The sequence below is a fragment of the Calidris pugnax genome, unplaced genomic scaffold (assembly GCF_001431845.1).
Source record: "Calidris pugnax isolate Ruff unplaced genomic scaffold, ASM143184v1 scaffold153, whole genome shotgun sequence".
NCBI classification, from domain to species: Eukaryota; Metazoa; Chordata; class Aves; order Charadriiformes; family Scolopacidae; genus Calidris; species Calidris pugnax.
Window position 1 is genome coordinate 1,707,834 of NW_015090999.1, and position 22,989 is coordinate 1,730,822.

The 22,989-nt window shown below is 39.0% G+C and overlaps 1 protein-coding gene across 13 annotated transcripts in view; it reads right to left on the reverse strand.

Annotated features, from left to right (window-relative positions):
• GPC5 (glypican 5) overlaps positions 1 to 22,989 on the reverse strand; it is a 730,043-nt gene that overhangs the window by 698,016 nt on the left and 9,038 nt on the right. For all 13 annotated transcript variants that reach the window (XR_001413541.1, XR_001413540.1, XR_001413542.1 and 10 more), the window contains exon 2: positions 18,022 to 18,183. Coding sequence is in view for 10 of the 13 variants with exons in the window: in XM_014955522.1 (XP_014811008.1) it covers positions 18,022 to 18,183 (162 nt within the window). In the remaining 3 variants the exon portion in view is untranslated. The remainder of the gene's footprint in view (positions 1 to 18,021; positions 18,184 to 22,989) is intronic.

The window sequence follows — 22,989 nt, forward strand, 5'->3', positions numbered from 1 at the left end:
ATAAAAGTAGCATAATTAAAGCATCAGGGAAGATTTTTACCATTGTGCTCTCACTAGGTAAATCCTTAGAAGCAGCCATTACATCTAATTTTTTTTTAAAGTTATCAAAGCAACAAGACAAAAAGGTAAATCACAAGTAAAATCCTAGTCCTTTCACTTAACGCATTTCTCAAAGGTCCTCAGAGGTATAGCTTTACTAGGTAAATAAAAACAACTACAGTAGAACAGGCCTTGGTCTTCAAAGGGCAACTAGATACCAGTGTTGGAAATAGATCTGGGAGACGACAAAGCAAAACACTTTCAAAAACTCCTGAAGTAGAACTTAATTGAGATAGTATTGACTACAATAATTTTATTTTTTTTTTTAATAATTTTCATGTATCTTAAGTACACTATCTAATATCAGACTGCTCCTACAACTCCGGACCTAATGACACATAAGACCAGGATCTGTAAATGGAGGTAGTATCTTTTTAAGAGCTCAAAAAACATAATTGAAAGTTTATCCACTCACTACAGATCATAAGAGAAATTATCTTTATGAATTTATGCCTAATGTATTTTATATAATAAAATCCAGCAAAACTTAGAATTTTAATGATACTTTATATGATATAAGAGATACATTTTGTCATCCTATCATTTGTTTACCTCCTTCAGTTAGGCATGTTTTCAATCCTATACATTTACCATAGTAACAGTCGATATAAGAGATACATTTTGTCATCCTAGCATTTGTTTACCTCCTTCAGCCAGGCATGTTCTCAATCCTATACATTTACCATAGTAACAGTCATGAAGAACAAAAGATGAAGTGAGAAGCCAAAACAAACAACAGCTCAAAATAATATTCACTAAAAAAACACGTATAACAAATAAGCTGGTCTCACTTAATACATAGGTAATTTATAAGGCATATTCAAGTTTTAGCCTGCTAAAGAAAGAAGACAAAATATTATTCCATATAGGGTAAAGACTCATTTAACAAGCAATAATAAATCACGGCAGCTTGCTTCCAAAGTTATTCTCTCCCTGCATTATGCTATGGATTTCTTGTGATAATCTGAAAAGGACTCCAGGGGAAAAAAGGAATTGTTTCTTCATGGTGAAATAACAGTGTTGCAAGATTTCAAGATGCTGAAAGTATCTTAGTTTGGTAAGAAATTAAATCGTTGACACCCACAACCTTTCTCCATTTGTGACAAAAAATAAAATGTTTGCCAAAATCTTTAAAGTCCTGTTTTGTTGTAAAACTTGGTGCTTTGAAGTTCCACTGATGGATGTTAGGCTCTAAATACTTCTTTCTTAGAAGCTGGAGCCAATTTCAATTGGATAGTATGAATCATGGTAAAGAGTGCAAGGAGAAACTGAAGACATTTTGGCCATTATCTGCTTTTTCCAAAAAGCCTTAATGTATAATTATACAAAAACTGACAGCACAGAGCAATGATGTCAATGGCGTACAGGTCTGTGACTTCGAAAGAAATAGGTGAAAGTGCCTTCAAGACTTAAATGTGTAACATGACTTGATACCCCTAAGCCTAGCAAATCCAGAAAGGATTCACTAGGGATACAAAAATGCATGGGTCCTAAGGTTCCTTAAAAAAATGTATAAAGCATGCAAAGAGAATCCAAAGCAACCATGACCACTTGATGTAATATTTATACTTGAGAAGAATTTCATGATACACATACCACACTAAATCCCCCTCAGGTGTAAAAGTACTTGGAGAACTTGACCAACTCAGTGGTCTTCCATTAACTCCCTGCATGAGAAAGAAAACTGGGGGGGGGGTAATGTGTGTGGGGTAAACTGTGTTATCTGATTAAATTGACATTATTAACCTTTCAAAGAACCATTCTAATGCCAGACTGTACTACAATGAATGCCTTCACATGTTCACACACCATGTTTGAGACTAGAGTAGGATTGTAGAATCTCACGGCTGTAACTCACCTTGGGCCTGTAAAATACTTCTTTACAAAACAGAGCAGTGGCTGGCATTTGGTCACAGCCCGTCTTCAAATGCTGATGCTAAACCTGAACTGAAGAACTTGAGATAGGGTTGATATTCTATCATCCCCACAGATAGCCTTTTCTAACAGCTAATCACCTCAACTATTAAAATTTATGGCTTATTTCTCATCTGAGTCCATCTGGCTGAGCTCCCAGACATGGGCTGCTGTTATGGCTTCAGTTACTAAAGAGATCTTTAACACCCAGAATATTGTAGCTACTGATAGGCTATAAAAATAAAATCCAAGAACAAAATGTAGACTGAACCAACTCTGAGAAGTTATCAAATCTCTCAATCCCAAGAATGGATAAATAACAACTGTAATTTTTCTGAGATGATGTTGAGGGATTTTTCTGTTAAGAAGTTAGAGAGATTCCATGTACAAGCTGCATTTTTTACAGAATTACCTATCACAATCGAAAGATTGTATTAGTGGTCAACTCAGAGACTATCATTTTATTCAAGAAACAGGATTTATTTTACCCATATGTATCACTTAACATGCAATTTTACTGGATTTTGTTTGCCATCTCAATTCCTGTTTAGCCGGTCTTGTAAAGTCTTTCTGCAATTTTTTTTTTTCATTTCGCTGTCTTCTATATTACCCTGTATAACTTATGGTCCTAAGCATCACTTTATTTTTTGTTCCTTCTTCCAGGTTTATTTTTCGCTCAATACTGAACAGCACACACCCTTAAAGAATGCTTTGGTGACCTCCCTCCACTGTAAGAATCAAGCATTTGTTCCTCTATTTTTCTTGCTAACTTCTTTCTTTCCCCCTCCCCTGCAGTTATTCAGTCATACAAGGATTTTATCTTGTTTATCTTGTCTACTAAATACCTTTGTTGACAGACTTTGTCAAAAGAAGACTGATCAGAGCATAGCTGCAAGGCCAAGCAAGTTTGCTCCCTGGGTTCATTCCTACCTACCCTGATCACCTGTGTTGTCTAAATGCCAGCTTGCCCCTAAGACTGATGTGAGCCAACTTGTGCCCACCGAAACAAAACCACACTTCACTCCTGGGACTAAAAACGCAGTATAGAGGAGTTTGGCTCCCTCCAGTTTATACAGTTCATGATTATCACTGATCCATCAGCCTTTGCCACTCAGGCATCATCTTTTCCCCAACACCACACAGAATTTCACAGAATCTTCTAGGTTGGAAGGGACCTTAAAGATCATCTTGTCCAACCGTCAACCTAACTGACAAAAATAGACACCCACACAACAAACAAGGAGCATCATCACTAAACCATACCTCCCAGCACTACATCAACCCGTCTTTTGAACACCTCCAGGGATGGTGCCTCAACCACCTCCCTGGGCAGCCCATTCCAATGTCTGATAACCCTTTCAGTGAAAAATTTTTTCCTAATATCCAGCCTGAACCTCTCCTGGAGCAACTTGAGGCCATTTCCTCTTGTCCTGTCGCCTGTGACTTGGGAGAAGAGACCGACCCCCACCTCTCTACACCCTCCTTTCAGGTAGTTGTAGAGAGCAATAAGGTCTCCCCTCAGCCTCCTCTTCTCCAGGCTGAATAGAACCCAAGGGTATGCAACACATACATTTGATGTCATGCTCTAAAAACACTACTGGGGGTTGACATCATTATTTCAAAAAGAAAACCTGTGAAAATAATCATGTTACAGAGCAGAAGGGCAGCAAATGGTACAGCTTAACGCTATGCACATGGATGCTGTTAGTTTACTGTGGAACCACTGGCCTTAATAGTGCTTATGCCTGGATATTGCATATGCACCTCAACCAAGCTGGGTACCCTCCTCACAGCCAGAGATCATTCTGCTTAAGAGATGTGCATTTATCTGCATAGATTTATTTAATAGCTCATATCGACTGGATTTTTAAGCTGAGTCCTTCAGATAACTGAGTATTTTTTCTGTGAAAGTGGATACAAAAGGACAGCAAAAGAATGCCACTAAAGCTGCATCTCCATATTAAATAGTGCTGACTTCTGATGTTTAAGGTAACAGGAAATCTAGATGTAGCACTGTAGAGCAAAACAGCACATGTTTTTCCTCAGAATTTGCACACGCTTTAAAGTTTTGAGTCAGAATAACTAATTCTACTTTTTCCTATATTATTATGGGAACAGAAGCAGCTTAGCAGTTTTTTTTGAGAAACTACTTATACTTTGAATTAAACTTGACATGCTCTATTTAGAATGTTTTCCTTCATTTTGCTGGAACCTCAAATAGACTTTTCTTGGTCTTAAGAATTTTCATTCTAAGTTTTCAGGAAAATGTTGTAATGCTGTTCTAACGCTGTATGAGATTTTACATTTTCAAATGATAAATCAAAAAATTATCACTTGTTCTGAATTCTCAACATACACAATGAGAAGATGCTATGGTTGGCCTTCTTTCAGTGTTAAAGAAGATACTTGCACATAAATGGACCAAGTTAAGGAACTACTCTTTACAGCTTCTAGTCATAATGTGCTCCACTAAAATCTAAAGCTAGATGATGCAGAGAAGAGAGGAATCATAGTCTCTGAAACACAATCAGACTTTCTTTTCTTCAGGTTACCTGAAGTAGTAGTGTCCTCATTTGAAGCACAGAAATGAAACTTTAGGGATTCTCTACAACAATTGCATTAATATGCTACACTGAATTCTTAATACTGTCTTTGACTTTCCCCTTCCTTTCTTATAATTAGAGTCATTTTAGGCTGTAATCAGCTCAAGAAAGGACTGTTGGTTATGGCTGTACACTGCACAGGGGAGTGAACTGAGGGTGTAAAGCTCTATAGAAAAAAAGAAATGGAAAAAACTCCAACTATTTTCCCCTTTCTTCTTCTTTCTCCCTAATGCCCTAATTCTGTATTTCTCTCACTACTTCTCTAAGGTTTGTTTTTCTAGGATTTATTCATTTCTGGTTTGTTTATTTGTTTTCTTAATCTATTCCCCAGTTGATTGCCTTGATCAGTACACAGACATAAGCTGATGCTTGGGTATTTTTTAAAGATCTTGAATTGACATGGATAGTTTTAATTATTTAAGTTCCTAGTATAAGTGCTCTTGATTGGTTTTATAAGAGGAGCTGTGTTTTAAGAAGATATGCAAAAAGCTTGAGCCTCAGTGCACCTTCCCAAATCTGCCTGACAGTATGCTCCTGTTCCAGTTGCACTAAGTACCATAGCAACTGTAGGGAGGAAAGCTGAGTATCAAAGAACTATTTCAACTACGGAAGCAAATCTGTAGTTAGTAGCAAGAACAAACCTACAATAACGATTTTTTTCACCCTACTATCTTGTCTGTACTGTATCTAATTCAAAAAGTGTGATGTTCCTGAAGCCCAGCAATTTGAATTGCCTTTTTTTTTTCCTTCCTCCCACCTCAGGCTCCAGTGACTGTTCTGCAATGGTGACATCATCTAAGGCTTTAATATAACATAATCCTTCACTTTAAAAATATAAATATATAAACCCTATATACAGCTTATGTATTTAAAAGCTGTTAATACAGGTGTGGTCATTGGAGTTACTTAACTCCATTTAGAACAGACATACTTGATCTTATTTCCTTGAGCATTACGGGACCAAATGCTCCTACGCCACACATAGACACTAGATGTAGACAGTCTGAAAGAGTGAACTTCAATCTTTTGCCCAAAATATTGTGTCATTTGCTTTTCTTGAGGTTATGCTGGACATCCCCCTCAGGATCAGTAAACAGAACAGAGGACAAACAGGACCAGCACCTCCCTGTAGGGGCAGGCCTGGAGGACAGACAGGACACACTATGACAGCTAAAACAGCACTAGATGGATGCCTGTTGTACAACAGAATCAAGTCCTGAATCCCATTCCAATGATTTCATGTTAACACCTTTGCCTGTGGGAGGGTCACACTGCACTATATCACTAACCTTCTTTTTTCTTATGTAGTTACCTTCTCTTCTCCTCACGGTCCCCTTCTAACTTTGCAATACTTCATCTTCCACGTTCTTGCCTATTTTGTCTTACAGTAGCACAGCACAGAGAGAGGAAGCAAAATCAAAGTTCTTTAAACCAAAGGGGTCATTGATCTGTTTCACAGTAAGGTCTAAGTGCAGTGAGTACAGAAAGGGCTATATTTAAATCTTAAATTATAATAAATACTCAAGGAAACTTTATCTTTAAAAGAAAACAGCAGGTTTAGGATCACCAGGTGTAAAAGAAAGAAAAAAGGCCAGCTTAATGAACCATTAAAAATAAAATGGAAATATTAAACGAAGAACCAAATCTCTCCCAAGGGGGGTAATCGCTACAAAATTTCCTTAAATATTAGCTTCTACCTAATAGCACAACAAAGGAAAAGCCCTTGCATAAAAGAAATTACAGATTTTAATCCTGTACTCTGAAGGAAACCCTTAAGTTAGATGGCTATTTCAATTTATTTTTAAAACAACAAGAATAAGTCATGAAGAATCAAGCCCCTCATGGGACTGATAAAAATTGAATTTGCAGTTTCCTGTACTATGCTGACAATCATTTACAATAAAATCAGAATGAGAAAGGGAAATTGTCTGTGGGGACCACTGAGCCAGGTAATAGCTTCAGTATAACACAGTCACACAGCAGAAAGCAAATTAAAATGTAAATAGAATTTTAATATGGTTGAACTAGGCCTTACTTTGCTTACAGAATTCTTCCTTGCAGCTTTTAAGTAACATATCAGGATTGACAAAACTAAATACTTATTGGTGATAATCAGATATTTTACGTTCCCACCAATTTGTTTAAAATAATATGAAGTTAAAATTGTGTTAGGCAAAAGCAAGAAAATTAGCTTACAAATTACTTAAGTTTAAAATTGCCATGACATAATGGCAGCACAATGCAAAGCTGTGCTATAACTTGAAATTTCTAGTCCTGTATTTCTAAAAACCTTGCAAATTATCACTGTATTATCCCATCTTACAAATCACAAAAACCTTGTAGGTACAGCATAAAGAAAAAAGAGCACTTTGGATATTTCATTATTTTTAGACATCTAACAATAAATATTTATACATACATAATACATTTTACACAAGCACAGAAGACATGCTATACTCCAGTATAAAAATAACACATTAATTTGATTTGCAATAAATTGTCTCGATCATGAAAGCCTGATCCTGCAGAACATCTATCCTATACTTCACACAAGTTTATCTCATTCAAAACAAGCCATCAGGCCACAGCTATCACAGTGGTAGTGGTGGTGGAGGGGAACATCCACTGGAAATTAGATGCATCTCTCTCCATTCTTTAAGAGAATTTTGTTAATTGGGTCCCATTCAGCATGCAATACCATCTTTTTAAAGTCCTGGTGACTGTACAGGATCCATTGAAAAGGGCAACAACAAAATCAACGAGATATGGAAAACTGGAAGTATATCCAGCACAAAGTTCGTACATGCCTTGAAAAAAAAAAAAACTAAGGTGATTCGGGTCTAGCAGGTGAAACTATGCCAGTGCAGACTATATTTATAGATAATGCAAATAATTAAAATTACTCACTGGAGCAGCAACATGCAACCTTCCTTTGTTGCAGATGAGTACCCTAACCACTGAATTACAGAGCTAATTTTTCCCTTTGCTTCTGTCCCAATGAATTAAGCAGCTACGCAGGCCAGAACAGCTGCAACAGGTAAAGATCGGAGTTACACACTGCAAAGTAAATAACCCAGAAACAGCCAACTGTCCTCAGTCATCTGCTGCGTTTTCAGACACTAACCAAAAATCCTACAGAAATGGCTACTATACATGAGCTGAAAGGCTATGCAGCTGTTCTACAGAAAATCTGTAGCATTCTGGTTTTGTGAGCCGCTATGGATATGCATTTTAGATGCACTTAGAGGGTGAATATAAAATGTTCTCTTCTGGAACTCCAGGATCAGCAGACCTCTAGCACAGCATTCCTCTAGCCTGCACAGACCTAAGTCCAATGCAATGCTTAATGCAAGCTGAGATTCCATCTCTCAATGCAAGCTGAGATTCACAGATTTATTAAAAATTGACGATACTTATATCAATAGCTTTTAAGATTCAAAGTACAGTTACCTACGCCTGCGGATGACCTGCTTTATATTAGTAAAGGTCTCTTTCGTTGCCACTGTTAAAATCACCGTATCACCTACTTCATAATGAGACAGACACACCTTTCTGCTTCATTCCACAAAAAGAACAGAAAGAAAAGTAGATAATCACTTCCTATTTTGCAGGTAAGTGAACTGCCACATGATAACGAAAGGGGTGAAATGCAGGTTTCACATTCTGTGTACAGAATCTACTTCCACATTTCTACCTCTCTGGCAGGAGGGAAGTGCCAGCTTTCATTTACTTCAGGATAAAAGCAGTCGCCTCTAAGTAGTCGATAGGCTGGAAACTCAAATATTAGCTTATTGCTCAATAACCTGCTTGTGTTCCCAGACCTTACTCAACACCCTTGAGCTACATGAGACAAAGTGGCTGTAAAGGTTTCACAGAGTAGGGAACTTCTGAGGGCTCTTACTTTAGTGTGTATAATATATACATTGGGGCACAGTTCCAGACACATCAGTGTAGGTATCTAAATATTTGACATCTAAGTGTCCAAGCTTTCCTTACAGTCAAAGGTGACACAGGGCTTAGTTCAGTTTTGTCTAACCACAGGTTTCTAGTGACACTTTACATGCCCTAAGGTGTCTAGCAATGACTTCAGATTGTTTTTCTCAGCAGGAGAAAAATTCTCCTCCCAGGTTTATGTTTGCTGTTCAGTTTTTGTTTGTTTTTTATTCTTTTCCTGCAGATTTTCTGGTTTCATTCTCACTTTATTACTCATTGTCTACTTTTTAAAGTACAGGTGTAGTTATCTACAGAAAAAAAAAAAAGTATTTGGTTTGTTAGGTTTTGTAATAATGTATTTTAATGTTTATTTGATTAATTCCAATTTGATGCAATTCTACCCTCCCTCACTTTTCCTATTTGCTGTTTTACAAGATGGTTTTATAATTAAAAGTGTCACTTACAATGCAATTAGATTTACCTATTTTAGATGTGAAAGCATCTATCTTTAAAAATTCCAACTAAACCCATACAATTTTAGTTCACTTTTGCTGGGAAAGAAAGTTTGGTTTACCTCTCACAAACCCTTTGAAAATGCAGTAGATGATTCCATTTCTCCTAAGCAGTATGCCAGGTTCACTGAGATGCAATTTGAAAAAAAAAAAAAAAAGGGTCTAAAAATAAGACTATGTTATAAAAACAGCAAGATTCCTTGAATTTCCCACATGGAATATGTAGTTCATAATAGTGTAATTACTAAGTATCTATTCAAATGACAATGTACAGATTTAGTAGCTCTATACACAAGAGTTCCACTGTAAGAATAATAAATAATGAAATCATATTTCATGAACAAAGTTTTGGACAAATTCATGTTCTTTTAATATTGAAATAGAGTATTCTAAATTTAAACTCATTTGTAAGCATCTTTGTGGCTGAAGCAGTCCACCCTGTTACATTATATTACAGAAATGTGTTGTCTTCTTGGAAAGAAATTCACAAACCATTTTTTGTCAGATCATAGCATCCATAGATTAAGTTTAAAACTAGTTCAAACATTCAATTCCTTTAACCCTTCTTTGTAATCATATTTTAAGCCTGTTGTAGGGCTGAGAAAAGCCTGTTGAGCAGCCTAGTCTAACCCCTGGTCCCAAAGCAGAATCAGTCATATCTGCAACATATGGCAGCTGCTGTCTTGTCAGCTTGTTTCTAAGACCTCTGGACATGGAAACCCCCCAAAAGTTTCATCAAAAGCATTTTGATGTTGTCATTGGAAAATATTTCCTCATATGGAGCCTGCATTTCCTTTGCTACAGTATGAAACCACTTTTTTTAATCCATTACATGAGAGAGTTCAGATAACTACTTTCTTCTACACAGTCATCACCTATGTTTTTGAAGGAATAGCGCAATTCTTCCCTAGGTTTCTCATTTTAAAGGAAATAAGGTTGTTCATTTTTTTTTAAATTACAGGCTTATATTTCAGAGCATATTTTTGCTCTCATTTTTCCAACTGGTCCATGTTGTTCTTCAAGTAAACTACCTGAAACTGAACACCAGTCCTCCATTTTACCAGTGCAAAATAGAAAAGTTTCAGTCCACAAACCTCTGTTGTTCTCCCATTTAAGAATCCTTCAACAAGAGCTGCCTCGTAAGAGCATGAAACTGCTTTCTCTGTTGTTCTCCCGTTTAAGAATCCTTCAACGAGAGCTGCCTCGTAAGAGCATGAAACTGCTCACCTCTGTCAGCATTTGATCCATCGTTACTCCCAGAACTTTTCCTACAGAACCGATCTATTCCCAGTTACCCTCATCCTGCTATGTCTTCCACTATTTCTCCCCAATTAAATGTAGCACCTTGCATTTGTTCCTGTGGAACAACATGATTTTAGACTTTGTCTCCAACTTGTCAAGATTATTTTGAGTTCTGTCTTTCAACAAGAATTGACTTGCTAATGCTTTTTTTCGTTTTCTTAACAGAGAGAATAAAAATACCAGTGAAAACTTTTCCATATGTACTTAGAAATCTTGGAAATCTGAAAGGCTACGTAAAACATATAGATGTAACCATCTATCTTTGAAACAACACTAAATATTCATTCTAAACTACCAACTTTATACTGCTTTCTTCTGTTGGAGTTCAGTCTTCTTTCAAACTTCTACATTTTGCCAGCAAATCAGTTTCCCAGAATTCTCTGAATAAGCAGGAAGCAGGCATCCACAGTTCTGTGAAAATGCAAACTTTTTATAGCCACTGCTCCCAAGGGAATGATGCTTTAAATTTGTATTTCACAGTTTTTTTCTAATGTATGAGCACTACATAAAGTATAAAAATTCTAAATTAGCATACATCTACACTAACAAAAATATGATTACGAAAAAAAATTTGTATTCAACAAATAACTGAGTCTGAAACTTTGGCAAGTGTACCTATGTCAACTTAATTGTAACTCAGGTATTATTGCAATTAGGAGAAATAATTAAGTGATAGTAAATAACAGTAGTCTGAGACAAGAATGCATGAGCATAAGTGCATACTAAAAAAGTACAATTTAACAAAAGACTGATGTGGTGAAAACTGTTATTACAAAAGCCCATTAGATCCCTGTGTATATACACTCCAAGAATGCCTGTAGCACAGCATATGTGTATGCAAGTAAGTATTTAAAAGATAAGAATGAGATACAATGGGAAAAAATCCCTAAAGAATTATAAAAGACTTGCTTGTAATACAGAAAGAAAACTCAAGATTAATAATGAAATTTTAAGTATTAATTTAAATCTCCAGATTTCTGCACTTAGAACAGCCCCTTAATGCTATGTTTTATGTATATATAGACATACTGGGTCCAATTCTAAATTATATTTAAGCACACTGTTCATCCTGCTTTTGTATTATAAAGTAATCAAAATACTATCTCAACAGATGATTTCTGACGTGAATAAGGCTTGTATAACAGCTTTGCTCCTTAAACCAACCAGTGGGTATAATAATTTTCCCACATCATTAGAATTCCCTACTTCTTCAGCCCACACGATCATAGCTGTGGGAAAGGTCTGCAGAGCAACAGAGAATGAAGAGCATTAACTGGTGAACCAAAGACATTTTCGAGACCCTCATCCCACGGTACAATAACAGTTTGACAATCAGGTCTCTCAGCCTGTCTGCTTTTATGACTTTAAATAGAATCATTCTGTTTCATCTGATTAATATAAATTGGGCTTCACAGGTATTTGGATTTTAGTTTATTTATATCACACTTAAAATACAGAGGATTATGAAGCAGAGAAAAAGAAAGAAGTTGGAACTTCAAAGTAGTTCTTCCCATTGCAAATAACACAGAGGGCAATGTATCATTTGAAACCATGAGTGATATATACAGCAGCTCTTGCTAAAAGCACTTTCCAATCTTCAAATCGTTCTTCAGAAAACTTCACAAATGGAAAACAATTGAATCAATGTCAAGGCAGATTTAGTTTTACAAGGATGAACAAATAATTCCATTATTTCTTTTTGGCCTACCATGCTACCAGAGAAAGCAGCTCAGAAGATTTCAACACGTTTTCTAGTTCACACAATTTATTTCAGCTACTGACTACAACTTTATCATATTTAAATGTAGTAATTGTACCGTGGCCTCAAACAATATGATACAAAATTTAACTTCACTTAATTCTGGTCTAGGTTAAAGTGGACACTGATCTATTGTGTAGTAATAATTTCACAGAAGAACATGAAACTGTATCAGTAAACCTGACTCAATATACTCCAGAACTTATATCACAAAGACATTAGAGTTCTCCTACATAGTAATAAAAAGGTCAGAAAACGCTATATTGAAAAAAGCAGTTTATTACCTCTTTCTTACAGAAGCATACTTCCCAAGTCCACTGTTTTGGTGACAGGTTGCCACATTCATAAATGATTCACAGTTCCATATTTTTAAATCAATTGTACAGTACTAGAGTTGCGAAATATAGTAGCACAAAGAAAAGTGCTTTCAGACTGCACAACCGAATAATTATCTCTAAACTTCCCATTTAACCAGACAAGCTCTGATCTTGTTCTGTCATAAATTGCCATTTTTTAAAGGGTCATGAGCTCTTGGTATGGAAAAATAGTGAAGTGACACAAGATCTGCCATTCTGTCACACAGAGCTCCATCCCACTCCAAAGCACCAGATTCTTAGATGACTACTCAATTCCTCACCAAGTTGTTACAAACTGTAGGAATTTTTTTTTCCCTACGCAAAAATTGGCACTGCGTTGTGACTATACAAGGGTTGACCCTGATGACACATGTTTCTCTTCTGTTTGGGAATACAGACAAGGGTCAGTGTGACCTTCAAGTAACATCTAAGAACTCTGCAAAAGGAGAGTGCGTATATATATAGGTCTACAGCATATAAAATAAAGGTTGAAAAAACATTTGTTTTTATGGTTACCATTAGAATGGAGATGTTATGGCAATCCCTGTACAGCATTCACAATCTTTTCCTCAGTTATTATTAAGATAATAAATACTAAAAACGAAGATGTGCAAGAATATTATCCTATCAAATTAACTGTCTTAAAGCATGATTATCATACAGCTTAAGTTCTCTAGTCACCCTTCCCAAGGGAAGAATGATTTCTTGCTCTCCATAATGTCTCCCACTTACCAGATTAATATCTTACTTAGCTTCATTCTCACCTATCATTTGAAACCATGAGTGATATATACAGCAGCTCTTGCTAAAAGCACTTTCCAATCTTCAAATCGTTCTTCAGAAAACTTCACAAATGGAAAACAATTGAATCAATGTCAAGGCAGATTTAGTTTTACAAGGATGAACAAATAATTCCATTATTTCTTTTTGGCCTACCATGCTACCAGAGAAAGCAGCTCAGAAGATTTCAACACGTTTTCTAGTTCACACAATTTATTTCAGCTACTGACTACAACTTTATCATATTTAAATGTAGTAATTGTACCGTGGCCTCAAACAATATGATACAAAATTTAACTTCACTTAATTCTGGTCTAGGTTAAAGTGGACACTGATCTATTGTGTAGTAATAATTTCACAGAAGAACATGAAACTGTATCAGTAAACCTGACTCAATATACTCCAGAACTTATATCACAAAGACATTAGAGTTCTCCTACATAGTAATAAAAAGGTCAGAAAACGCTATATTGAAAAAAGCAGTTTATTACCTCTTTCTTACAGAAGCATACTTCCCAAGTCCACTGTTTTGGTGACAGGTTGCCACATTCATAAATGACTCACAGTTCCATATTTTTAAATCAATTGTACAGTACTAGAGTTGCGAAATATAGTAGCACAAAGAAAAGTGCTTTCAGACTGCACAACCGAATAATTATCTCTAAACTTCCCATTTAACCAGACAAGCTCTGATCTTGTTCTGTCATAAATTGCCATTTTTTAAAGGGTCATGAGCTCTTGGTGTGGAAAAATAGTGAAGTGACACAAGATCTGCCATTCTGTCACACAGAGCTCCATCCCACTCCAAAGCACCAGATTCTTAGATGACTACTCAATTCCTCACCAAGTTGTTACAAACTGTAGGAATTTTTTTTTCCCTACGCAAAAATTGGCACTGCGTTGTGACTATACAAGGGTTGACCCTGATGACACATGTTTCTCTTCTGTTTGGGAATACAGACAAGGGTCAGTGTGACCTTCAAGTAACATCTAAGAACTCTGCAAAAGGAGAGTGCGTATATATATAGGTCTACAGCATATAAAATAAAGGTTGAAAAAACATTTGTTTTTATGGTTACCATTAGAATGGAGATGTTAGAGCAATCCCTGTACAGCATTCACAATCTTTTCCTCAGTTATTATTAAGATAATAAATACTAAAAACGAAGATGTGCAAGAATATTATCCTATCAAATTAACTGTCTTAAAGCATGATTATCATACAGCTTAAGTTCTCTAGTCACCCTTCCCAAGGGAAGAATGATTTCTTGCTCTCCATAATGTCTCCCACTTACCAGATTAATATCTTACTTAGCTTCATTCTCACCCCTTCTGTTCCCTTACCACTCCTCAAAAGGTATTAAAATGAAACAAGATTCACAGTGAAAAAAAAAAAAATACATGCTCTGAAACACCCTGAAATGTAAGGAAAATGTTCAGTCTGGAGAAGAGGAGGCTGAGGGGAGACCTTATGGTGCTCTATAACTACCTGAAGGGGGGGTGTAGAGAAGCAGGGTCTCATCTCCCAAGTCACAGGAGATAGGACAAGGGGAAATGGCCTCAAGTTGTGCCAGGGGAGGTTTAGATTGGATATTAGGAAAAATTTCTTCACGGAAAGGGTTATCCAGCATTGGAATGGGCTGCCCAGGGAAGTGGTTGAGGCACCATCCCTGGAGGTGTTCAAAAGACAGGTAGACATGGTCCTCAGGAATATGGTTTAGTAATTTTTATTCTCTATTTCTTATTTATTTTTTTGTCAGAGTTAGGTTGATGGTTGGACTAGATGATCTTTAAGGTCCCTTCCAACCTAGACGAGTCTATGATTCTATGAAAACACTGCAACAGTACTTGCTAGAAAGCAGTACACAAGTGGGGCAATTTGCACCATATAGCTTGACATGTCCTAAGAAACTTGGAATTTTTGCAACATTTGAAAATTGTCAATAGAGTTATTGTCAGCAGGCAGTACTTACCACAACACAGAACCACAGGTTTTTAATAAACATTAGAAGGACATGAGCAGGCAGTGTGCAGCTGCAGCCCAGCTGCAGCCCAGAAGGCCAATCGCATCCTGGGCTGCATCAAAAGAAGTGTTGCCAGCAGGTCCAGAGAGGTGATTCTGCCACTTTGCTCTGCCCTGGTGAGACCTCACCTGGAGTATTGTGTGCAGGTCTGGAGCCCTCAATATAAGAAGGACATGGACCTGATGGAGAGGGTCCAGAGGAGGGCCACAAGGATGATCAGGGGGATGGAGCACCTCTGCTACGAGGACAGGCTGAGGGAGCTGGGGGTGTTTCAGCCTGGAGAAGAGGAGGCTCCGGGGAGACCTAATAGCAGCCTTCCAGTACCTGAAGGGAGCCTACAGGAAGGCTGGGGAGAACCTGTTTAGAAAGGCCTGCAGCAACAGGACAAGGGGCAATGGCTTCAAGCTAGCACTGGAACAGGTTGCCCAGGGAGGTGGTTGAGGCCCCATCCCTGGAGATATTCAAGGAGAGGCTCGATGAGGCCCTGGGCAACCTGGTCTAGTTGGGGGTGTCCCTGCTGACTGCGGGGAGGTCGGACTAGATGACCTTTGGAGGTCCCTTCCGGTCTGGGCAATTCTATGATTCTATGATAAGGTGGCAAAGATAGGTCAATATATATCTATATTTACTCTCATATAAGGATACATATGAGCATCTGTTAACAGACAGACAGTTAACTGACAGGCAGACAGATGCCTCATTTCATGAACAAAGCCATCCTAAAGTGTTAGTCTAGGATCTAGAATCTCTAGAGTGTATTTAATACAGAGAGAAAATACACCTCTGAAGACCTTCAGAGGCAGGTACATATTATTTAGTTTAGCTGCCCACCTCTCTCTACCGAATATGTGAGAAACCGAGAGAAAACATTACCTATTTGTTCTGTTTGTATCCAGTTCGCCTCTTTTAGGCCAAGGCATCCAAGCTCAACAGACTTCAAAAAGAGGCAGGTGGCAAACGTGGCAATGCCCACGACACCTGCTGCCCTCTGGACACACCACAAGCAGCCCCTTCACGCTTTCTGTGTAAGTGCTGAGATGCCTGTCCAGTTGCCAAAGCAGCAGGAGAGGCAATGGCACTCTCAGCTGCACGGCCCAGCCGCAGCTATACATTAAGGGAATGCTTAAAGAATTGCTGGTGAATGCCAAGGCAGAGACCCTGTCATACGGTAATTCAGACTGGAAAGGACATCTGGGAAGTCACTAGTGAAAACTCCTGCTCAAAGCAGGGTCAAAACTGAATTCAGACCAGGTATAATGTCTTATTATGTTCCTAGAGTTCAAAATCCAAAATTTTCAAGCAGTCCTGAAACCATCTGTCTACGGGGAGAAAGTATCATCACTAGGCTGCAGAGGCAGGCTCCTTTCTTGGTGTCAGTGCCTCTTGAATTCCTTTCTACACTCTAAAACAGCATTAGTGAAAGAGTGAGAAGTGTGTATATCCCACACTAGACTCTGAATTGGTGTTTGGGGCACTCTCCTGGACCGGCAGGAGACACAATTTGAATCTTTACAAGCCGAAAAGGGTCTAGAACACGCACCCTGAATATCTGCTCAAGATTGCACCCGAGGGAAGCACAACCATTTCTCCTCAAAAGTACATGCATATCCCTGCCTTTCAGGGAGCACTCGCCTAGAGAGAAGATATACACCACATGCACTCTGAAAACACACCTCTGACTGAGCTCATCAGGACATAAAAGCAACAGAATTGTAGTTTCTGGATCCTGATTTCACATAAGTTCCCTTAAATGTTACTTAAATACCGTTCTTATGAAGATTGGATAATCCTGGAATTGCACAAGTATGTTACCTAGATACCTAAGGGTTTTTTTGTGTGTTGCTGCTTTATTTTTTTCTAGGGGTGGAGGAAAGGAGGTGGTGTTAAAACACCAAAGAAAAGAGGACAGCCCTCACTTCAGAAAAGTACAGCTGGTTACTGAGTTCTACAGAGTCTACAGCCCTAGGTCAGCAAAGCAGTACAACATATGATACTATCATGGTGCAAAAAAGAGAACTAATATACAGAAGTTGGAAGAAGAAAAAAGGCAGAAGAGAGGGAGGGAGAGATTTCTTCACACATTTTACCAATGATTTCCTGACGATGACACCCATTGACAGCTGTGTTAGGCAGGCTAAATGGCAGTACTCCCAGAAAGCAGGGAGCAACTACAACTTGTTTACAGCATTAGATTTCAAAAAAAAGAAGGCTTTAGGACCCCAGAGTCAACTTTGCTGCCCATTTTATGACCCCAGGCAGTTGGTTTAGTTCTGCTAATTTTTTTTAGGAACTTGAAAGCTTACCAAACTAGATCCCAAAAATGAACCTGAAAAGCAAACTACCCAAATATTTCTATTAATAAAAAGACACAGAACATGGCAGGCAGAAATACTAGAGTAATAAAATCTCTCTTTTGTAGCACTCCAGGCAATATTTTTGCATTTTAGTATCATGCAAATTAAAGAGGTTCAAGAGAAACGCCAAGTACTGGTTTACAATTCAAATCAAAGCATCTTACTAAAATGGTTTCTTACTTTTTCTCAAATATGTATTTTTAACAGTCACAAATTCCAAAAGCAATTCTAATTACCTGCATGATTTAATACTCCTTTGAAAGCATAAAAGCATAGGGAGAAACTAAAAATTAACAGATAACCTTTATTACATGCACAAACTAATCAAAGATGAAGATCAAGAAAAGTATGAACAAGTTTGGAAACAAAAAGCAGAAAGCCTTACCTTGAAAAGCAGCTGCATTACGAGATATTAAGAATTTTAACATAGCGCTTGATGTTTGAAGCACCTGCTGTATATCTTGCTTCGCTGCAGTCTGATATCTTTCTTCCATCTTTTTGGTACAACATGTTGGATTTTTAGAAGTACAAACCTGGAGATCAACCCCTAGAGAAAGAGATAATTACATTGATTACTACAAAACAGAAGTACACAATGAACAAATACCTAGAAAACAGCTTTTGTTAAACAAAAAATAGAAGGGGAGACTAACTAAAATTATGTAGGAAGAAAATTACAGAATCAGCCCAACTAGAACTTAACCTGGTTTTGAATGTTAAGAACAATAAAAAGAGTTTCTATAAATACATTAGTAATAAAAGGAGGAGTAAGGAGAATCTCTATCCTTTATTAGATGAAGGCAGTAACATGGTGACAAAGGATGATAGAGAAGGCTGAGGTACTTAATCGCACCTTTGCCTCAGTCTTTAGTAGTAGAGTTGGTTATTCCCGGAGTACCCAGACTCCTGAGCTAGTAAACAGGGGCAGGGAGCAGAGTGAAGTCCCCGCAGTCCAAAGGGAGATAGTGAGGGACCTGCTCCAACACCTGGACGTATACAAGTCTATAAGGCCAGATGGGATCCACCCAAGGGTGCTGAGGGAGCTAGCAGAAGTGCTCACCAAGTCACTTTCCATCATTTACCAGCAGTCCTGGCAAACCAGGGAGGCCCCAGTTGAAAGGCATCAAGCAAAGATGATGCCCATCCACGAGAAGGGCTGGAATTATGACCTGGGTAACTACAGGCCTGACATTCTGTGCCTGGAAAGATCACAGAACAGATCATCCTGAGTGTGGCACATGAAGGACAACCAGGCAATCAGGCCCAGTCAACATGGGTTCATGAAAGGCAGGTCCTGCTTGACAAACCTGATCTCCTTCTACAACAGTGACCTGCTTGGTGGATGACGGAAAGGCTGTGGATGTTGTTTACTTGGACTTCATTAAGGCCTTTAACATCATTTCCCACAGCATTCTCCTGGAGAAAGCCGCTGCTCATGGCTTGGATGGGAGTACTCTCTGCTGGGTAAAAAACTGGCTGGAGGGCTGGGCCCAGAGAGTGGTGGTGAATGGGGTTAAATCCAGTTGGCAGCTGGTCATGAGTGGTGTCCCACAGGGCTCAGTACTGAGGCCAGTTCTCTTAAATATCTTTGTCAACGATCTGGATAAGGGGATCGAGTGCACCCTCAGTAAGTCTGCAGAGGACACCAAGTTGGGTGGGAGTGTCGACCTGCTGGAGGGTAGAGAGGCTCTGCAGAGGGATATGGACAGGTTAGATGGATGGGCTGAGGCCAGTGGTCTGAGGTTCAACAAAGCCAAGTGCTGGGTCCTGTACTAGGATTTACAACTCCATGCAGTATTACAAGCTTGTGGAAGACATTAAGGCCTTTAACATCATTTCCCACAGCATTCTCCTGGAGAAAGCCGCTGCTCATGGCTTGGATGGGAGTACTCTCTGCTGGGTAAAAAACTGGCTGGAGGGCTGGGCCCAGAGAGTGGTGGTGAATGGGGTTAAATCCAGTTGGCAGCTGGTCATGAGTGGTGTCCCACAGGGCTCAGTACTGAGGCCAGTTCTCTTAAATATCTTTGTCAACGATCTGGATAAGGGGATCGAGTGCACCCTCAGTAAGTCTGCAGAGGACACCAAGTTGGGTGGGAGTGTCGACCTGCTGGAGGGTAGAGAGGCTCTGCAGAGGGATATGGACAGGTTAGATGGATGGGCTGAGGCCAGTGGTCTGAGGTTCAACAAAGCCAAGTGCTGGGTCCTGTACTAGGATTTACAACTCCATGCAGTATTACAAGCTTGTGGAAGAGTGGCTGGAGAGCTGCCTGGCAGAGAAGGACCTGGTGGTGTTGGTTGACAGGCGGCTTAACATGAGCCAGCAATGTGCCCAGGTGGCCAAAAAGGCCAACAGCATCTTGGCCTGTATCAGGGCCAGCGTGGTGAGTAGGACTAGAGAAGTGATTGTCCCCCTGTACTCAGCACTGGTGAGGCCCCATCTTGAGTACTGTGTACAGTTCTGGGCTCCTCTCTACAAGGACAAATATCTTTGTCAACGATCTGGATAAGGGGATCGAGTGCACCCTCAGTAAGTCTGCAGAGGACACCAAGTTGGGTGGGAGTGTCGACCTGCTGGAGGGTAGAGAGGCTCTGCAGAGGGATATGGACAGGTTAGATGGATGGGCTGAGGCCAGTGGTCTGAGGTTCAACAAAGCCAAGTGCTGGGTCCTGTACTAGGATTTACAACTCCATGCAGTATTACAAGCTTGTGGAAGAGTGGCTGGAGAGCTGCCTGGCAGAGAAGGACCTGGTGGTGTTGGTTGACAGGTGGCTTAACATGAGCCAGCAGTGTGCCCAGGTGGCCAAAAAGGCCAACAGCATCTTGGCCTGTATCAGGGCCAGCGTGGTGAGTAGGACTAGAGAAGTGATTGTCCCCCTGTACTCAGCACTGGTGAGGCCCCATCTTGAGTACTGTGTACAGTTCTGGGCTCCTCTCTACAAGGACATTGAGCTGCTGGAATGTGTCCAGAAAAGGGCAACAAAGCTGATGAGGGGTCTGGAGTACAAGTCTTATGAGGAGCAGCTGAGGGAAGTGGGGTGGTTTAGCCTGGAGAAAAGCAGGCGGAGCGGAGACCATTTTGCTCTCTACAACACTGTTGCTCAAGAACTGATACAATTCCATATTTATGAAGACAAAAGTTTGACTCCATGCACAAACAAGAATAGTTTACTGCTCATGGTAAAAATGCGTGCCTTGAAATAAATCCGTTTCACAGACATAAGCAGCAGTACGTATCTTTATATTAAAGGAAAAGCAGTAGATACTTTAAGAAATCCTACTACTACACACAGTTCACAAATCTGAGATTGCCTTCATGGTAGCATGCAACATTAAGAGCGTAACCTCTGGATGTGAAAATGAACTAAGGCAAGTGAAATCCCTGTAAATCTATTTGAAGTGGTTTCCAGTAGCAGTTTAACACACACTGATTAGTACATCCACAAACCATAGTCCAGGAAGTTGAACACCTTCATTATCACAACCAAAAGTTCAAACTCTATTCTAATGCAGGTATCAATCACTGAACCACAAGTATTAAGAATCCTAAGTGTTACACTATTGCTACAAGATATCTTTTTCCTCATACAGCTTGATGTTTTTGAAGGCCTCATAATGTCCTCATAATTTATCTAAAAATAGAATTTCCATGTTCTTCAGTATGTATATTTTCACAACTTACAAACTAAATAATTTCTCCTGACCAGCTGCCTTTGCAAATCTCTTGCCATGCGAAAACTTTAATATTCCATCCTCTGACCTTCCAATTCAGCCAAAGAATGAAACTAAAGCTGCAAAATTAAGGTGGTCTATTAAATTACCTATTTATTAGCTCTAGTATTTCTGTTATGCATCCCAAAGAATGTGCATAGTGTCAGAGGCAGCCTTTAAGTTGCTTGCCTCCAAGCAACAGTTAAAAATACAGTTCACAAGTGCTCTACAACCTCTGAATCTATATAGTATCTTATACAGCCTTCCTCTCCTCCATCTCCACTGCATGCCCCATGTTTCCCCAAGCCAGATTTCAATCCTTTGACGACACTGACTCCAACCTCCCAGTCCATAGCAGCTCTCCAAACTGAGGCCTCAGCACTGCTGACCATCCTTACCTCCCTGCAGATTCCCACATTCCCAGTCCCAGACACCACGACCCCAGCCCCAAAATATTGAGGACTCCTCTCATCCCACTCTTCCTCACAAAATAATGGCAATTGCCCTGCAATAGTCCAAATCACAGGCCAGGATGAAACAAAGCAGACGCAGAAACTGCTACATCCCATAAGAGCAATATAATGCAGATTCACCGCTCTGGGTGGGGGTCTCTCTGCAGAGGGCAATTGCTGCAGTGCAGCTAAAAGTAAAAAGTGGGAAGGTGCAGCACCAAGTCACAGGATGCCAAGCAACCACTTCAGATGCTTGTGCTTAATAAGGCTGGCCACATCCTAGGATTCCAAAACAGGCAAAGCTGAAACTTGAACAAAAACTTGAAAGTTTGTTTCTCTGCAGCCTACCGCTGTAGCTCTTAGGACACTGGTTTAAAACTTACATCTTTTTATCAGGGCAGTGGTGATGGCTTAAGCAAAATTTGATTCTGGAAAGAGACAGCAGGTTACTCAAGGGAATGGGTCAGGAGAGCAGATTAGCAATGCATGACTCAAATCAATAAATGTAAGGCTTAAAGCTATGGTAATAGTACCTATTCCAGAGGCGAGTTGTGCAGCATGTATATAAAACACATATAACTTCAGCTGCAATTACTCTAAGGGAAAACACGTCTAAGTTGACATTGTTTAAGGAACTAAAACACTGCAAGTTTCTATTAATCCTTTTAAATCCTCTTGCTCGTGATTAGATACGTTTGCTATCACACTGAATACTAATTAATTTAAATATTAGCAACACTAAGTGAAATTTTATTTTTTTTTTTTAAAAAGCAAGTAGAAAAATGGACTAATGTAGCACCCACCTACAAACAAATTAAAGAAATGATAAATAAGCCTGCAGCAATATTTACTCATCATACCAGAAAGGTCTATCCACAGGTATGACATGCAGTTCTCTCTCCCATTTTATTTTTTTTATTCTCAAGGAGTTTATCACACAAAGAATATCACGGTACAAGACAAGCCAAGGTATAGTCTGTAGTATGCCAGCAGCAATACACCTGACAAACATCAAGAGAAAAAATGTTTATACTGATAGCAATATTCACAGTATTGCATTACAACATCCTTTTTTCCTTTTTGGCTACTAAATATTATTTTCTACTTGTAACAAAAACCAACTCACTACTGTTGAAAAAAAGGCAGGAATGCCTATCTAGTCACGTTACACACTGTAAAAGAGAGGAACCAT